Source organism: Triticum urartu, chromosome 3 (assembly GCF_003073215.2).
Source record: "Triticum urartu cultivar G1812 chromosome 3, Tu2.1, whole genome shotgun sequence".
Taxonomy (NCBI): Eukaryota; Viridiplantae; Streptophyta; class Magnoliopsida; order Poales; family Poaceae; genus Triticum; species Triticum urartu.
Window position 1 is genome coordinate 622,351,986 of NC_053024.1, and position 12,863 is coordinate 622,364,848.

The 12,863-nt window shown below is 52.5% G+C and overlaps 2 protein-coding genes across 6 annotated transcripts; one reads left to right on the plus strand and one right to left on the minus strand.

Annotated features, from left to right (window-relative positions):
• Window positions 1–772: 772 nt before the first annotated feature.
• Window positions 773–3,724, plus strand: LOC125545423 (patellin-3-like). The gene is made up of 4 exons (XM_048709347.1): window positions 773–2,121; window positions 2,568–2,692; window positions 2,792–2,933; window positions 3,031–3,724. Exons 1-4 carry the CDS (start codon window positions 916–918, stop codon window positions 3,292–3,294), a joined length of 1,737 nt encoding a protein of 578 aa, XP_048565304.1. The 5' UTR covers window positions 773–915; the 3' UTR covers window positions 3,295–3,724.
• A 3,499-nt stretch (window positions 3,725–7,223) lies between these two features.
• On the minus strand, window positions 7,224–10,052 carry LOC125545424 (5'-3' exonuclease). 5 transcript variants are annotated; one of them, XR_007300022.1, is made up of 6 exons: window positions 9,640–10,052; window positions 9,432–9,563; window positions 9,089–9,323; window positions 8,756–8,978; window positions 8,115–8,353; window positions 7,224–7,551 (listed from the first exon to the last, which is right to left on the minus strand). XR_007300022.1 is itself a non-coding variant. In XM_048709351.1 (6 exons), the coding sequence occupies exons 1-5, from the start codon at window positions 9,988–9,990 to the stop codon at window positions 8,257–8,259; spliced, it is 1,038 nt and encodes a 345-aa protein (XP_048565308.1). In that variant the 5' UTR covers window positions 9,991–10,052; the 3' UTR covers window positions 7,224–7,551; window positions 8,237–8,256. The 5 variants fall into 5 exon arrangements, 3 of the variants coding, with proteins under 3 accessions (XP_048565308.1, XP_048565307.1, XP_048565306.1); XR_007300023.1 differs by having other exon boundaries at window positions 7,224–7,621; XM_048709351.1 differs by having other exon boundaries at window positions 8,237–8,353.
• Between the last annotated feature and the right edge of the window lie 2,811 nt (window positions 10,053–12,863).

Genomic DNA, 12,863 nt, shown 5'->3' on the forward strand with positions numbered 1-12,863 from the left:
CCAATCCGGCATACCGTCAAGGTGCTCGGTAGGGTTTCTCCCCTTAATTTGTCGAGGAGATGGCAAAATACCGGAGTATCACAAAGCTATGATTTTTTTTTCAAACATAGTAGATACGCAGACACTCATACATACGCACAATACACTCATCCCTATGAACGCACACATACACATTACTCTTATGAGCACTTTCGAGAGACTTAGCCGGCACATCATCTTGAGATTGACGAAGTCGTCGCAAACACCTTCATAGTCGATGGAAACATCTTCTCTCACTAAACACACATCGTCGAAAAACCTGAAATAAATTAAAAAAATACGATCACCAATGCCAAGTCCAAGACTTGAACCCTAACGGGTTGGTTCCGTCACAAGGAACTAGCCATCCGAACTACGCTCACTTCGCACGAAGCTAAAGCCCCAAATTAGACATGTTGTATTGCTATGTAATCAATGCATTTTGAAACGGAGGCAGTAATACGCACCCACTGATGATACCTCCGCCACCGTCCATCTCATTTCCACCCCGACACAAGAAAACAAATCATCCAGCAAGAAAGAAATCGCCGCAATTAACGCGTCATCAATTGGAACAAATCCGTTGCATGACGCGCGGCCCCACGCGGGGCGCGCCACCTTCCTTGCTCTGGTCCGGTCCGGTTCTCCTCTTCCGTCCGGCCAGCGCAAGAGCGCAGCCGCAAGCAAAGCTGGCCTCCCCACTCTGACAGCCTTGCTCCGCCTCCGCCTCCGCCCCCGCCCCCGCCCCCGCCCTATATCTCCCCTCCCCAAACCCTAGTCCCAGCACAACACCCCAAGCTTTCTCTCTCCCCCTCCCTCCCGTGCTCTCTCTCCCCCTCCGTCTCTCTCCCCTGCTCTGTCTTTCTTCATCGCAAAAGCTTGAAACAGCTCGCGGAGATGGCAGAGGAGCCGCAGCCACAGGCCGCCGCCGCGGCCACGGAGGTGGTCGTCGCCGAGAAGGCGCCGGCGGAGGTGGAGAAGAAGGCCGAGGAGCCCGCGGCGGAGGCGGAGGCCGAGGAGGCGGCCGCCGTCGCCGACGACGGGGGCGCCGTCGAGGCCACCGGCTCCTTCAAGGAGGAGAGCAACCTCGTCGCCGACCTGCCTGACCCGGAGAAGAAGGCGCTTGATGAGTTCAAGGAGCTGATCGTCGCCGCGCTCGCCGCCGGTGAGTTCAATCTGCCCCCTCCCCCGCCGCCGCCCAAGGCCAAGACTGAGGCCGCCGCAGAGGAGACCAAGACGGAGGCGCCGGCCAAGGAGGAGGCCAAGGCCGAGGAGCCGGCCAAGGCGGAAGAACCAGCCAAGGAGGAGCCCAAGGTTGAGGAGCCGGCCAAGGAGGAGCCCAAGGCCGAGGCGGCGGCGGAGCCGGCAGCCGAGGAGGCCAAGGCTGAGGTCGCTGCCGAGGCAGCAGCCGAGGAGCCGGCCAAGGAGGCACCCAAGGCCGAGGAGGCCAAGCCGGCCGAGCCAAAGACGGAGGACGAAGCCGTCGTAGCCGCCGAGGAGGGCACCAAGACGGCGGAACCGGTCGAGGAAGCCGCCGCCGCCGCCGCCGCCAACACAGAGCAGGCACCGGAGGCGGAGGCAGCCGCGCCCGAGCCGGTGTTCATCTGGGGCGTGCCGCTGGTGGGCGACGACGAGCGCACGGACGCGGTGCTGCTCAAGTTCCTGCGCGCGCGGGAGTTCAAGGTGAAGGAGGCGATGGCGATGCTCCGGTCCGCCGTGCTGTGGCGGAAGCGCTTCGGCATCGAGTCGCTCCTGGAGGCGGACCTGGCGTTCCCGGAGCTGGAGAAGGTGGTGTTCTACCGCGGCGCGGACCGGGAGGGCCACCCGGTGTGCTACAACGTGTACGGCGAGTTCCAGGACAAGGAGGTGTACGAGAAGGCGTTCGGCGACGAGGAGAAGCGGGAGCGGTTCCTCAAGTGGCGCATCCAGCTGCTGGAGCGCGGCATCCTGTCGCAGCTGGACTTCGCGCCCAGCGGCATCTGCTCCATGGTGCAGGTCACCGACCTCAAGAACTCGCCGCCCATGCTCGGCAAGCACCGCGCCGTCACCCGCCAGGCCGTCGCCCTGCTCCAGGACAACTACCCCGAGTTCATCGCCAAGAAGGTACTAACGCTTCTTCTCTCCGCCATCGAATTACTTGGTAGTATTTCCAATTTCACAGCTGCAGCAGTAACTGTGATCCAACATTGTGACATTGTGCATCGAATTTTAGCTGTGGCTAGCTGTTTGTCTCGAAGATTCAGTTTCTATCCGTTCACAGTTTAACGTTGGGAGTGAATGATTGAGCCCAAAGCGTGTTCTTTGGGCACTGCGCTAAAGGGCAGACCTTTATGCTTTCAAATTTGAGTCCTGGATTGAGTTGACTCATGTCTTTTGGCGTGGGCGGGCTTTGGTCATCATCATAGCGCGAATTGGGGATCTTTTCCTTTTGCTCATACTTTTCCCAATTCTGAGTTGTAACATTCTTTTACTATACCAATTCGTAGTTAATTGCAGTAGTTTAAGTGGAATTGGATCATAAGTTTGGCTGGATCATGGTGTCTATGCAGGTGTTCATCAACGTGCCATGGTGGTATCTGGCTGCCAACAAAATGATGAGCCCTTTCCTTACCCAGCGCACCAAGAGCAAGTTCGTGTTCGCCAGCCAGGCCAAGTCACCCGAGACCCTCTTCAGGTATTGTGCACGATATGCTTATAAGTTTCAGTTTTCATTGTTGGATCGCCGAGGGATCATGTTCTCAGCTACTGTTCATCTTCTGTAACAAAAATTCAGATACATCGCGCCCGAGCAAGTCCCCGTCCAATTCGGAGGCCTCTTCAAGGAAGATGACCCTGATTTCACCACCTCCGACTCTGTCACCGAGCTCACTATCAAAGCTTCATCCAAAGAAGCCATCGAGATCCCTGTCACCGAGGTTAGCCTCATTTGCATTATAAATTGGTGACTGCTTATGAATTCCTCTAATGCATTGATCGTTCAAAACTTACATAATTGTCCATCTGCCGTTGTAGAACTCAACGATTGTATGGGAGCTGCGGGTGCTGGGCTGGGAGGTGAGCCACGGCGCGGAGTTCACCCCGGACGCCGAGGGCGCGTACACCGTGATCGTGCAGAAGACGAGGAAGGTCCCCGCGAACGAGGAGCCCATCATGAAGGGCAGCTTCAAGGCCGGCGAGGCCGGCAAGATCGTGCTGACGGTCAGCAACGCGGCGTCGAAGAAGAAGAAGCTCCTCTACAGATCCAAGGTGAAGAGCAGCGCCGGCGAGTCCCTCTGAGGCCTACAGTCCATGACACCGCCATTGGAGTCAGTCCCCGATGATGATAGAAGAAGAAGAAGAAGAAGAAGATAAACCGCCTTTTTGGTTTTCGTTCTTTAATTCCATTGGTTTTGTGGTTTTTGGTTCGCATTCCCGCATTTGTTTAATTAAAATTAAAATTAAAAACCCAAAGTGAGCTTGATTTTGCGACGGTACAGTAGCTGGGAGAGGAAGGTTGGGTATGGTATGGATGATATAATGGCATCGTTTGATGGTTGTGTTGAGGGTAGGGCAGAGGAGAAAAATGGATGATACAATCTGCTGCTGCTGCTGCTCTGTAAATTTGTCTGTACATTGTTGCGATCGCTGGATGGATCCTCATGGACATGTTATATTTAGAAGTACCTGTTGTCATCATTCATTCATCAATCCCATGTTACTCTCATCACGTTCGTCTCGTCCCCCATTTCCGCTGCCTCTTGTTCGTTAGAGGAGGCAGTTGCGCCCCCTCCTTGTACTATGCCCGGATCCGCTTGGCCCATTTCCAGCAAGGCAGGATCTGTCGAGGATCGGTAGCGAAGTTATTGGTGTGGCTCAACAACTCCGGACAATCTGGCGCCGTGGTGATCATGCTTGCACCCAAAATTATGCTTTCTTTCACTGCTCGGCATTTCCGGGTACGAAAAGGACTCCATTTGTAGTACCTGGGCAGGCTGGGGTGAGGAGAGAACAAGCGGCGGCAAGAGGGCCGGACGAGGCTGCAGGCGGAATTAAGAAGGAGAAGAAAGTGTTTGGGTGCTCCCCTGCCACTGTACTGTCACGAAATTATGGGGGCGTAAACTAATCGTGGGTGGGAAGGGAAGAACATCCGTCCAGCGGGGGGCGGAGGAGGCGCTGGCCCGGCCGTCCCCGTTCCAAGGCTGTCACCGTGTCGTGTGGTGTCGCGCCCCGAAACAACCCGCGGGAACCGAAGGGAAAAGCGACGCCGAAGGCCCAACCCCAGCCGTGTCGCCGAATAAACAATGGCGCGGCGCGGCGATCACTGTGCGTGCAGTCGCCTTTCCCTTTGACCGCGGCGGCATCGCCCCGGAAAACTCTCAAAATACTAGGCCAAGGACCAAAAGGGCAGCCAGCTCCTCCTCCTCAGGTAGTCAGGTCATGTCCGTCCGTCCTCCGTCCTCACCATGTGCCGCTTTGTATAAACGAATTTCTTTCTTTCTTTCTTTCTCCCGACTGTAGCAACTTTCATCGAAGGACGGGGCGGGAGGGCTTTGTGCGTTTTCGGCACTGATTACTGCTCTTTGCATGCCCAGCAAAGGGCTTTGGGAAGCAAAGGCGAGCAAGGCAGAGGGCCCGTTTTGGTTGCGGCTTTTAATGGCGATGATCCTCTTCTCTCTACTAAATAGCTCTAGGTGTAGTGTAGGTGGTGTCATGGACGGGCGGGCGGACGGGCATGCAGCATTGTCGTGTTTGACGATCGCGTGCCCCATTTATTCATGGCCGCCGCACCGGGACGTGTCGCCCTCCGCCTCCATATGCGGATGCCGGATTGTTGCCATGGCCGGAGATCGGACGGCTGGTTAAATGCCACTGCTCGTGGATGGAATTTAATTCGGCATCGTGTTCTCGGTGTTGTCCGGTGCTGCCTGGTTGGGCTGCAGTGCCGGATCTCCTTAACTCCGGAACTATTTACCGGCCTTCATCTTGCCGCCTTGCCCATGGCGACGAGGACAGGGGCACGCGTGCTCGCCTGTCGGAACCGTGGCCTTGCTTCATTGTCGGGGCGAGGCCGCCGTGAACCAGCCGAACCAGAAATATAGAAATGGAATGGCGTCAGGTGGGTGGTCCCTGCAGCCGCCGGCAGGGCTGACTGAGCACGACGAGCCCCAGGGCGGCGGGGCATGCCTGTCACCGGGTCCGGGTCTGGGTACCGCGTTCGTCCTCCCGGAGCGCGTGAGGGCGTGGCCGGGTATGCATTTGTGCTACGATCTTCAGGTTCCTAGTGGGCGGGAGATCGAGGGAAGCGATCCGCGATGATCGATCACGTTGGGAGGACGAACGCGGTACACTGATTACTTACTACTCCCTTGCTAGCCCCTACCGCTACTAATTTGTCCCCGTGCATCGCGTTCGGGTCCCCGCCGCCGGGCGCCGGCCGTCGTGGGCTATTAAATTGGGATGAATAAGCGAAGGAGGGCGATCAAGGCGCTGTGGAGCAAGTGCATGAGCGCATCATTCGTGCATGCAGTTGGAATGGACCGGTCCGGACCGGACTGGGCTCCTCCCGGTGGGTGCCCGGGACCAAGCCGGAACCGGCCGGGGCCGACGCCCATGGAGCACGCCGCCCGTACGCCACCGTGCGCCGTATCCGCCGGGGAGTAGATGTAGATGTAGTAGATGCGCGGGAGTTGGGAGGGAGGGACCGTAGCCTGTAGCTCCACAAGCGTGCACTGCACTGCAGCAGCCAGCAGGGGAATCGTGGCGAGGAACGTCAAACGAGCCCACCGCAGGGCTTCCCGTCGCGCGATCGGCACCCCTCCGCGCTCTGCCCACCCTCCGGCGGCAGGCCTGCGTGACCGGAGACGGAGAGACGGGGCAGGGCAGGGACGCACTGCATGCAACACGCAGGGCCAGGCGTGGGGGTAGCCACGCGCGTTTCGGCGCCGGCTACGCCTTGCGCGCGCTTGGATGGATCGGCAGCGGCAAACCTTGGAATCCGAGTAGGCCACGACGGACGCCGCATGTCCGGCCAAAGCCTGCGCCCGCACGGCGCGCCGAATGCCGATGCCCCGACGTGGCACCGCAGATCACGCGCGGCGCGCGGCCGGGCAGGACAGGAGCGCAACATGGCGGGCACGCATGCATGTGCGGACGCAGCTCGGTTCGCCATCGGATTCCTTCCATCGGGACCAGCCCAACAGCGGCCCCGCCCGTGGTACTGCTGCGAGAAAGAACTGATCAAGCGGGAGAGGGGGTAGCTCGGGTGACTCGGGCTTAGCGCTCCGTCCAATCTTTGGATCTTTATATATATCGACGTGAAAAAACAAGGTAGTAGGGCAGAGAGAATAGAACACGGCACATGGAAACATGCTGAGATGAAGGTGAGCGTACGAGCTTTCCAATTATTAAGTACTGGCTCGAGCACGTTTTGGGGTTAGCCATATCTCTGCCGTGCCGTCAGGATCCAGAGAGCCAGGACACTCGCATATAAGATAAATGAATGGAAGTGTAAAAAGCTATGCAGTGAAGATCGGAGTATGAATGAAATCCAAAGTGCACCACTCCTCCGGTATCTGGGGAACCGGAAAAGGCACTGCTCTTGGTCTCATATGACTTTGCTATTCGCCAGCTTGTTTATTTGTGTGTGTTCGTATTTGCTATGTGCATCTTATGCAGAGACCGAGTGTATACTTATTATTCTTGTGTCCCTTGATGCTTTATTTTAAGTAAATAAAATCCACCTTTTATCGGAAAAAAAGCTGCAAATCCTAACAAACTGCCTATTCGGCTAACAGTACTAGCATTAGTGTTGGTAGGCCATTTTGTGCCGGAGCGCCATGAGTAAACATGAGGAGGAAAAACAGACAGCATTCTGAAACAGATCCTGTCTTACCCTACTGCCTCCCGTTCAGTCCCAGCTAGATTCTTCAGAACGGACAACTACTAGCATTTGAATCCGTTCCTAGTCCGGGCCTTGGATTCCATTTCGACGGCAACGGTCGCAAGACCGATGCGCCACTGTCCGCGCTGCCGTTTTTTGGAGCCTTTGCACAAGTCAGGACTCAGGAGCGATCAAGTCCCGGAGATCCACAGCCCCAGGCCATGCTTTTCGAGGCAGCAAGATGCTCTTCCCGAATCATTCCATACCTTCTCATTCCCGGCCCGGGGTCCCGTCGTGAAACTCTCCATCACCAAACCCAATCAATCAATCAACGAAAGAAAAAAGCTAAAAACAAACCAGAGCACAGATTTATCATCCAATGCCACAACAAAGCCTCGCTAGATTTGGCCAGCGCCCCACGAACCGAGACCAGCACAGTATCCAATTAGCAGCAGCGAGTGATAGCATCCGAGGATCGCATTACATGAGATCAGATCTGCAATCTGTGTTGACTCCCTTAAGATATGCTATACTAGCGTGACAAAATAGCTGAGATAGCATGTCCGGTGCCTGTCTTCGGGCGAGACCATGGGTCGCTCCGTCACTGTGACGCTGCACGTAGTAGTACTACACTGCTCCTGGACCACGCCTCTGCATCTTGTAGCCGGCATCACCTGCTCGCTCAACGAGATGAAAACAGCGTGGGCTGGTTAGACACAGCTGCTGTTCGTTCCAGTTCTGAACCTAGAATTGCCATAAACACGCACTGAGTGATGCTAGTGTAACCGAAACCACACAACAGTTCGTCCCAGAAGGACACTGTTTCTGACATGTTCAGACAATTAGTGACTCCGGAGACTAACAGTAATAGGAGTAGTTTGCATACCTATGCTACAAACTCTGCTAAAAATTGAAGGCCCTTCGGTTAAATGATACTCCCTCCATTCACAAATATAGGATGTTTCGGATATTTCAATATGGACTATATATGGACTGAAATGAGTGGACAAACACACGAAAACGTGTCTATATACATCCGATTCACAGAAAAGTTGGAACATCTTATATCTGTGAACGGAGGGAGTAGACAGCAACCGGCAGCTGACAAAATTCCCAGAACAAGAACTTCCTACTACTTTCAGTTTATTCCAGCACCTCAGCCACACATGACCAGTCTAACAATACTTCGGTTTCAGTATTATTACAAACAAAGGATCTGTGACAGAAATTCTCTTACCAAGTAACCTTGCCAAGAGACTGCCTCATCTAACTATTGAAAGCCTTTTTTTCACTGATGATGGTCTGATGGTAAGTAGAGCTTAAGAGGAAGAAACAAAATTGGTCATATTTGCTTTTTACCCGCTATTTAGCTTCTGTCCTTAGTTGAATTTAGTGATGAAGTCAGATAACACACTGGTGTCATTACAAGTGTCCCTTGTGGATAACCATCTGTCATCAAGCTGAACATTTACATCCCTGTTCCAGGAGAAAGAAATAAGTCATTTTTTCATACGCCACCAAGAATTCAGTTCAGCCTTACTACAAAGACATATCTGTAACCATACGTCCAGTATGCTACTACATTTGCACACTTGCTTGGTAGAAAAAAAATAGTATTACCTCCATCCCAAATTATTAGTCTTAAATTTGTCTAGATACGGATATATCTAACACTAAAATGTGTCTAGATACAGATCTAGACAAATCTAAGACAAGTAATTTGGGCTGGAGGGAGTACATGGCAAGTTTTGTACCTTAATAGTACAATAAGCTATTTACATTGACTCCACAATGCAAAGTTTATGTATATAGATGCCAATATATGGATATGATCGAAGGGAAAGTTATGTATGTTCATTATATCAAAAAAGTTCATACCTCCTCAAACTGAGAACTTCATAGTTTTTTCGCAAGTAATCTGCATGCTTGACTAAAACATCCTGGGCATACTCCTTGCCTACAGTTCTAACTGCAGCTGTATTAAGTAGGTTTTCTAATGAACCATGTTTGTTCAGTAGTTTCACCGCAGTCTTGCGACCAAAACCAGGAGCCAGATGCTGGATTCCCGGAACACCATCTGCTTCATCACCCATAAAGCATCCTACACAGCATAACTTCTAATGCATCAGTTGAAAAGATGGAACCAGACAGCAATTGATGAACAAAAAAGAACTGAACAGTTGCAGATTATCCTACAAGATATATACTCACTGAGGCTCAAATCTACAGTTGGATCACACTTGTATTGTGCAACATAATGCCTCAGCGTATAAAAGGACCATCGGCCAATCTCAGGAATGGGCATAACTAACTGAACATCTTCAGATATCAACTGCTTGAAGTCCTTGTCTGGCGAGGCAATGACAACTCTATAACCTTTCTGTAATACTTGCTTTGTCAAGGTAGCCACTACATCATCTGCCTCGTATCCATCGACTTGCACAATCTGAGTTTGTTGTTAACAAAAACATTAGGATCAGAAAGAATTGTGACAAAGAGAGCATTGCGGATTGCGCAATTAACACACTGTGTCTGCCATCTCTGGTCCACCCACCGGAACATTGCACTCGCAGAGCACGTCAACCACGCGGGAATCGGCACCGGTGCCTACGCCGCGAGTCCGGTGCGCTTTGTAGGACGGCAGCAGCCGCCTCCGGTACTCGTTCCCACCTGCCCCGTCGAAGACCTAGAACAAAGAGACAGAATTAGTAATTCACTGCGAAGATGAATCCTTTGTAGAGTCTGGGAGGGTGTACACTCACGGCCACAACGGGGTCCCGGAGGCTGACGTGCGTGAAGAAGAGCGCGAGCCAGCGCGCGAAGGCGCCGAGGCTACGCTGGGAGCCGCGGAAGCATATCGGGTTGACGTCGAGGAAGAAGACACGGTCCTTGGAGGGCCTCGCCGGGGCGTGGCCTCTGCCCGCCAGGTGTTTGCGGGAATGCCTCGCAGACGGCGGGGGCGGCGGGCTGGAGATCACAGAGGTTGAAGGGGAGGAAACCGTCGACGGAGATGCGCGGAGTCGTATGGGACGATATCTAAGGGGCGCCGCGGCGGTGACCGGAGCTATCGCCGACGCGGGGCCCGTGCCCACGGCGGGCAGCGGCATTGGCATGGCGCTGGGTTTGGTGGGAAGGGAGGGGCTGTGGGGGAGTTGCGGATGTGGATAAGGGGCCGAAAGAAACAGAAACAGGTGCTCAGATTTTTCGAAAGCCCATCTGACATAATGGGCTAAAATGGTACCGCTATAGTTTGAAATGTGGTGGGCTTAGGCCGTCCCATCTTAACAAAGTGGGCGTTTTTTTAAAAACAAAGTGGACATCTGGAGCGAGTAATTTGTCTCAAAAAAAAAACTGGAGCGAGTAATATTTTTCTAGTGGTCTGAAAAAATAACATTCTCTTGCTGATGAAGCACAACTCTAGAAACTTTCATAATGTGTTTCGAGACAATCCGAATCGCACAATGCTCACTCTTGACACGGTGTGTAATGAATCCGTTGTTTCAGAAAGTGAAGCTCCACTACAAACACCTGGGGGCCGATTCACCGCCGTGCTGTATAAATTCGTTCCTTCAACCCGACGATTCGCAAGGGTCACAGCAATGTACTATATTTATAAAGCATTCGCCAATTGTCGTCCCGTGGTGAGAACGACCGGAAGTTCGGCAACGACGCGTGAGCTTGCACATCAACGAATATCTCCCTTTATTTTTAGGAAATCCAAGGAATATCTCCGTTCGCCGGCGAATGATGGCACGTTACTTTGCTTCATCCCCTCGCCCGAATTGACTTCTCTTTGGCATCTGGAGCACTCCCTCCGTCCCAAAATTTTTATCTTAAATTTGTCTAAATACAGATGTATCTAGTTAAGTTTTAATGTTATATATATCCGTATCTAGAGAAATCTACGACAAGAATTTTGGGACTGAGGGAATATTAAACAAACAAAAAAGCTGTACAGCTTGAAGTATTGGACGAGTTCATTACTGCGAATTAACCATAATAAAGTTGCCATCAGACTATGAGACGCGACGAGCCTACAACTCAGTCGCAGAAGATCGACCCTGAACGTACGTCTCCACACATGGCACGTAATATTGTTCTTTTGGCCGTTTCGCAAAAAAATAAATGTTCTTTTGGCTAGAAGTACATACGAGTTCATGTCCATTTCGAAAAAATTCCAAAAAATTTGCCGCGCTTAACCACTGCTTGCCTTTGGGATCCTCTTTTCGCATGTGAGTTTCTTGATCGCTTCACGTCTGTCTTAATTTGGACCAGCAATGCGATAATTCAACCTAGAGCCCAGGCTCAGATGAGCCCGGTGAACAGTATTACCTTAATTTGAAATAGAAAAAAAATCAATTTCTTTTGTGATGCAAGATGCTCTTGTGCGTGAAGTCCGTGCAAAATTTTGTGAAGTTTGGACATTCGAGAAGCTCATGGCAAAAAAGACAAAATCAGGTGTTAATAGTGCGATTTTCAAAAATTTCTTAGACATCCGAAGTTTGTCTTTTTTCCCATGAGCTCCTCGATGACCAAACTTCACAAAATTTTGCACGGAGTTCACGTCAGAAGCGTCTTGCACCACAAAAAAAATAGATTTTAAAAGCCTTCTTCCTATTTCAAATCGCGGTACTGTTTATGCTCGGACTCATGTGAGCCGGGCGACCAAATCGCCGATCTCCCGGCATTGCCTTTTTCAAAAGACAAAAAAAGGACCGGCAGGGTCAACTCGTCGACGCTCTCGTACGAGGGGCGGGAAAGAAAAAGGTGCCAACTCCTAAACTGACGAATAGTAATATCGACAGACATCGATCGTGTTCGTTCTCGCTGTCGAGCGCCGCAAATCGCCCGACCATCGCGATGTCGCTGGCGAACATTTTCTACTAGCTGTGCAGTACTAGGATTCCAAATGAGTGTGCGCAAGACAGATCCCCACGCAGACAGACATCATCATATAATTATGCTTCTACTAGATCTCACGTCACATGGCAGCCGGTTATTTTGGTGTCACGCCAGTATGCGATGACACGCCCGTTGAGCTGTGGCGTCGTGAGTCTAGCTGGGAGGAGAGAAGGACGCATGTAGATTCTGCAGCCTGTCGATCGTCGTGCTGGGCGGCCGCCGCGGCCAGCGATTCTGCACTGAGCGTGTGGATGTGGCGCTGGCACTGCCCGCGTCGCGACCAGCCCGGCGCCCGGCGCCCTCCCTTTTTCCGGGGCTCGGCCACCGTCGTTTCATTCGCGCCGCTCCCGCGTCCGTGCAGCGTGTCCCGTCTAGGTAGAGAAGCTGCGCCGTGCAGCCGTGCTCTAATTTACTGTCTGGATAGTGTGCGTCGGAACGATCAAACCTACACGGACGAACGCTTTGTCCTTCGTTTTGCATGGTTGGGTCGATCGAGCAAAAGTGTATACTTTTTCGTTTGTATCAGCCCAAGCACCCAACGCTGGCCCGACGTATTTTTTTTGCGTGTGGACTTAGAAAAAACCGCACAAACAAAAACAAGTCTAAGCTAACATAACTAGAGCAACTTCAACGCGTTGACTCATTTTGTCCACGTGCGTCCGTTTGGATCGGCGCGGATAGAAAAGTCGGCCCAACGCGTCGACCCAAATGGACGCGCGTCCGCTTTTTGTCCGTCTGCCGACCCATTCCGGGCCCAATTTTAAACCTCATTTGCGTCGGCGCAGATAAGAAACGGACGCGCGTAGCGCCTGCCTACTCCTCCCCTGGTCCGCTAGTCAGTGGCACACTGGCCATTCTCTCCCACCCCAATATCGTCAGCAAACACTCGCCCGCCTCTGCCGTGTTGCCGCCGCCGTCCATTTTTCGGTGCCTCTACCTTGCCGCACCTTAGTTACTAGTGCTACTTGTTACAAACTACTCGTTACCGATAATTCCAGTATTTGCAGAAAATACCTTGCTGACACTTGTCCTTTCCTTTTGCTCCTCGTTGGTTTCGACACTCTTACTTAACGAAAGGACTACT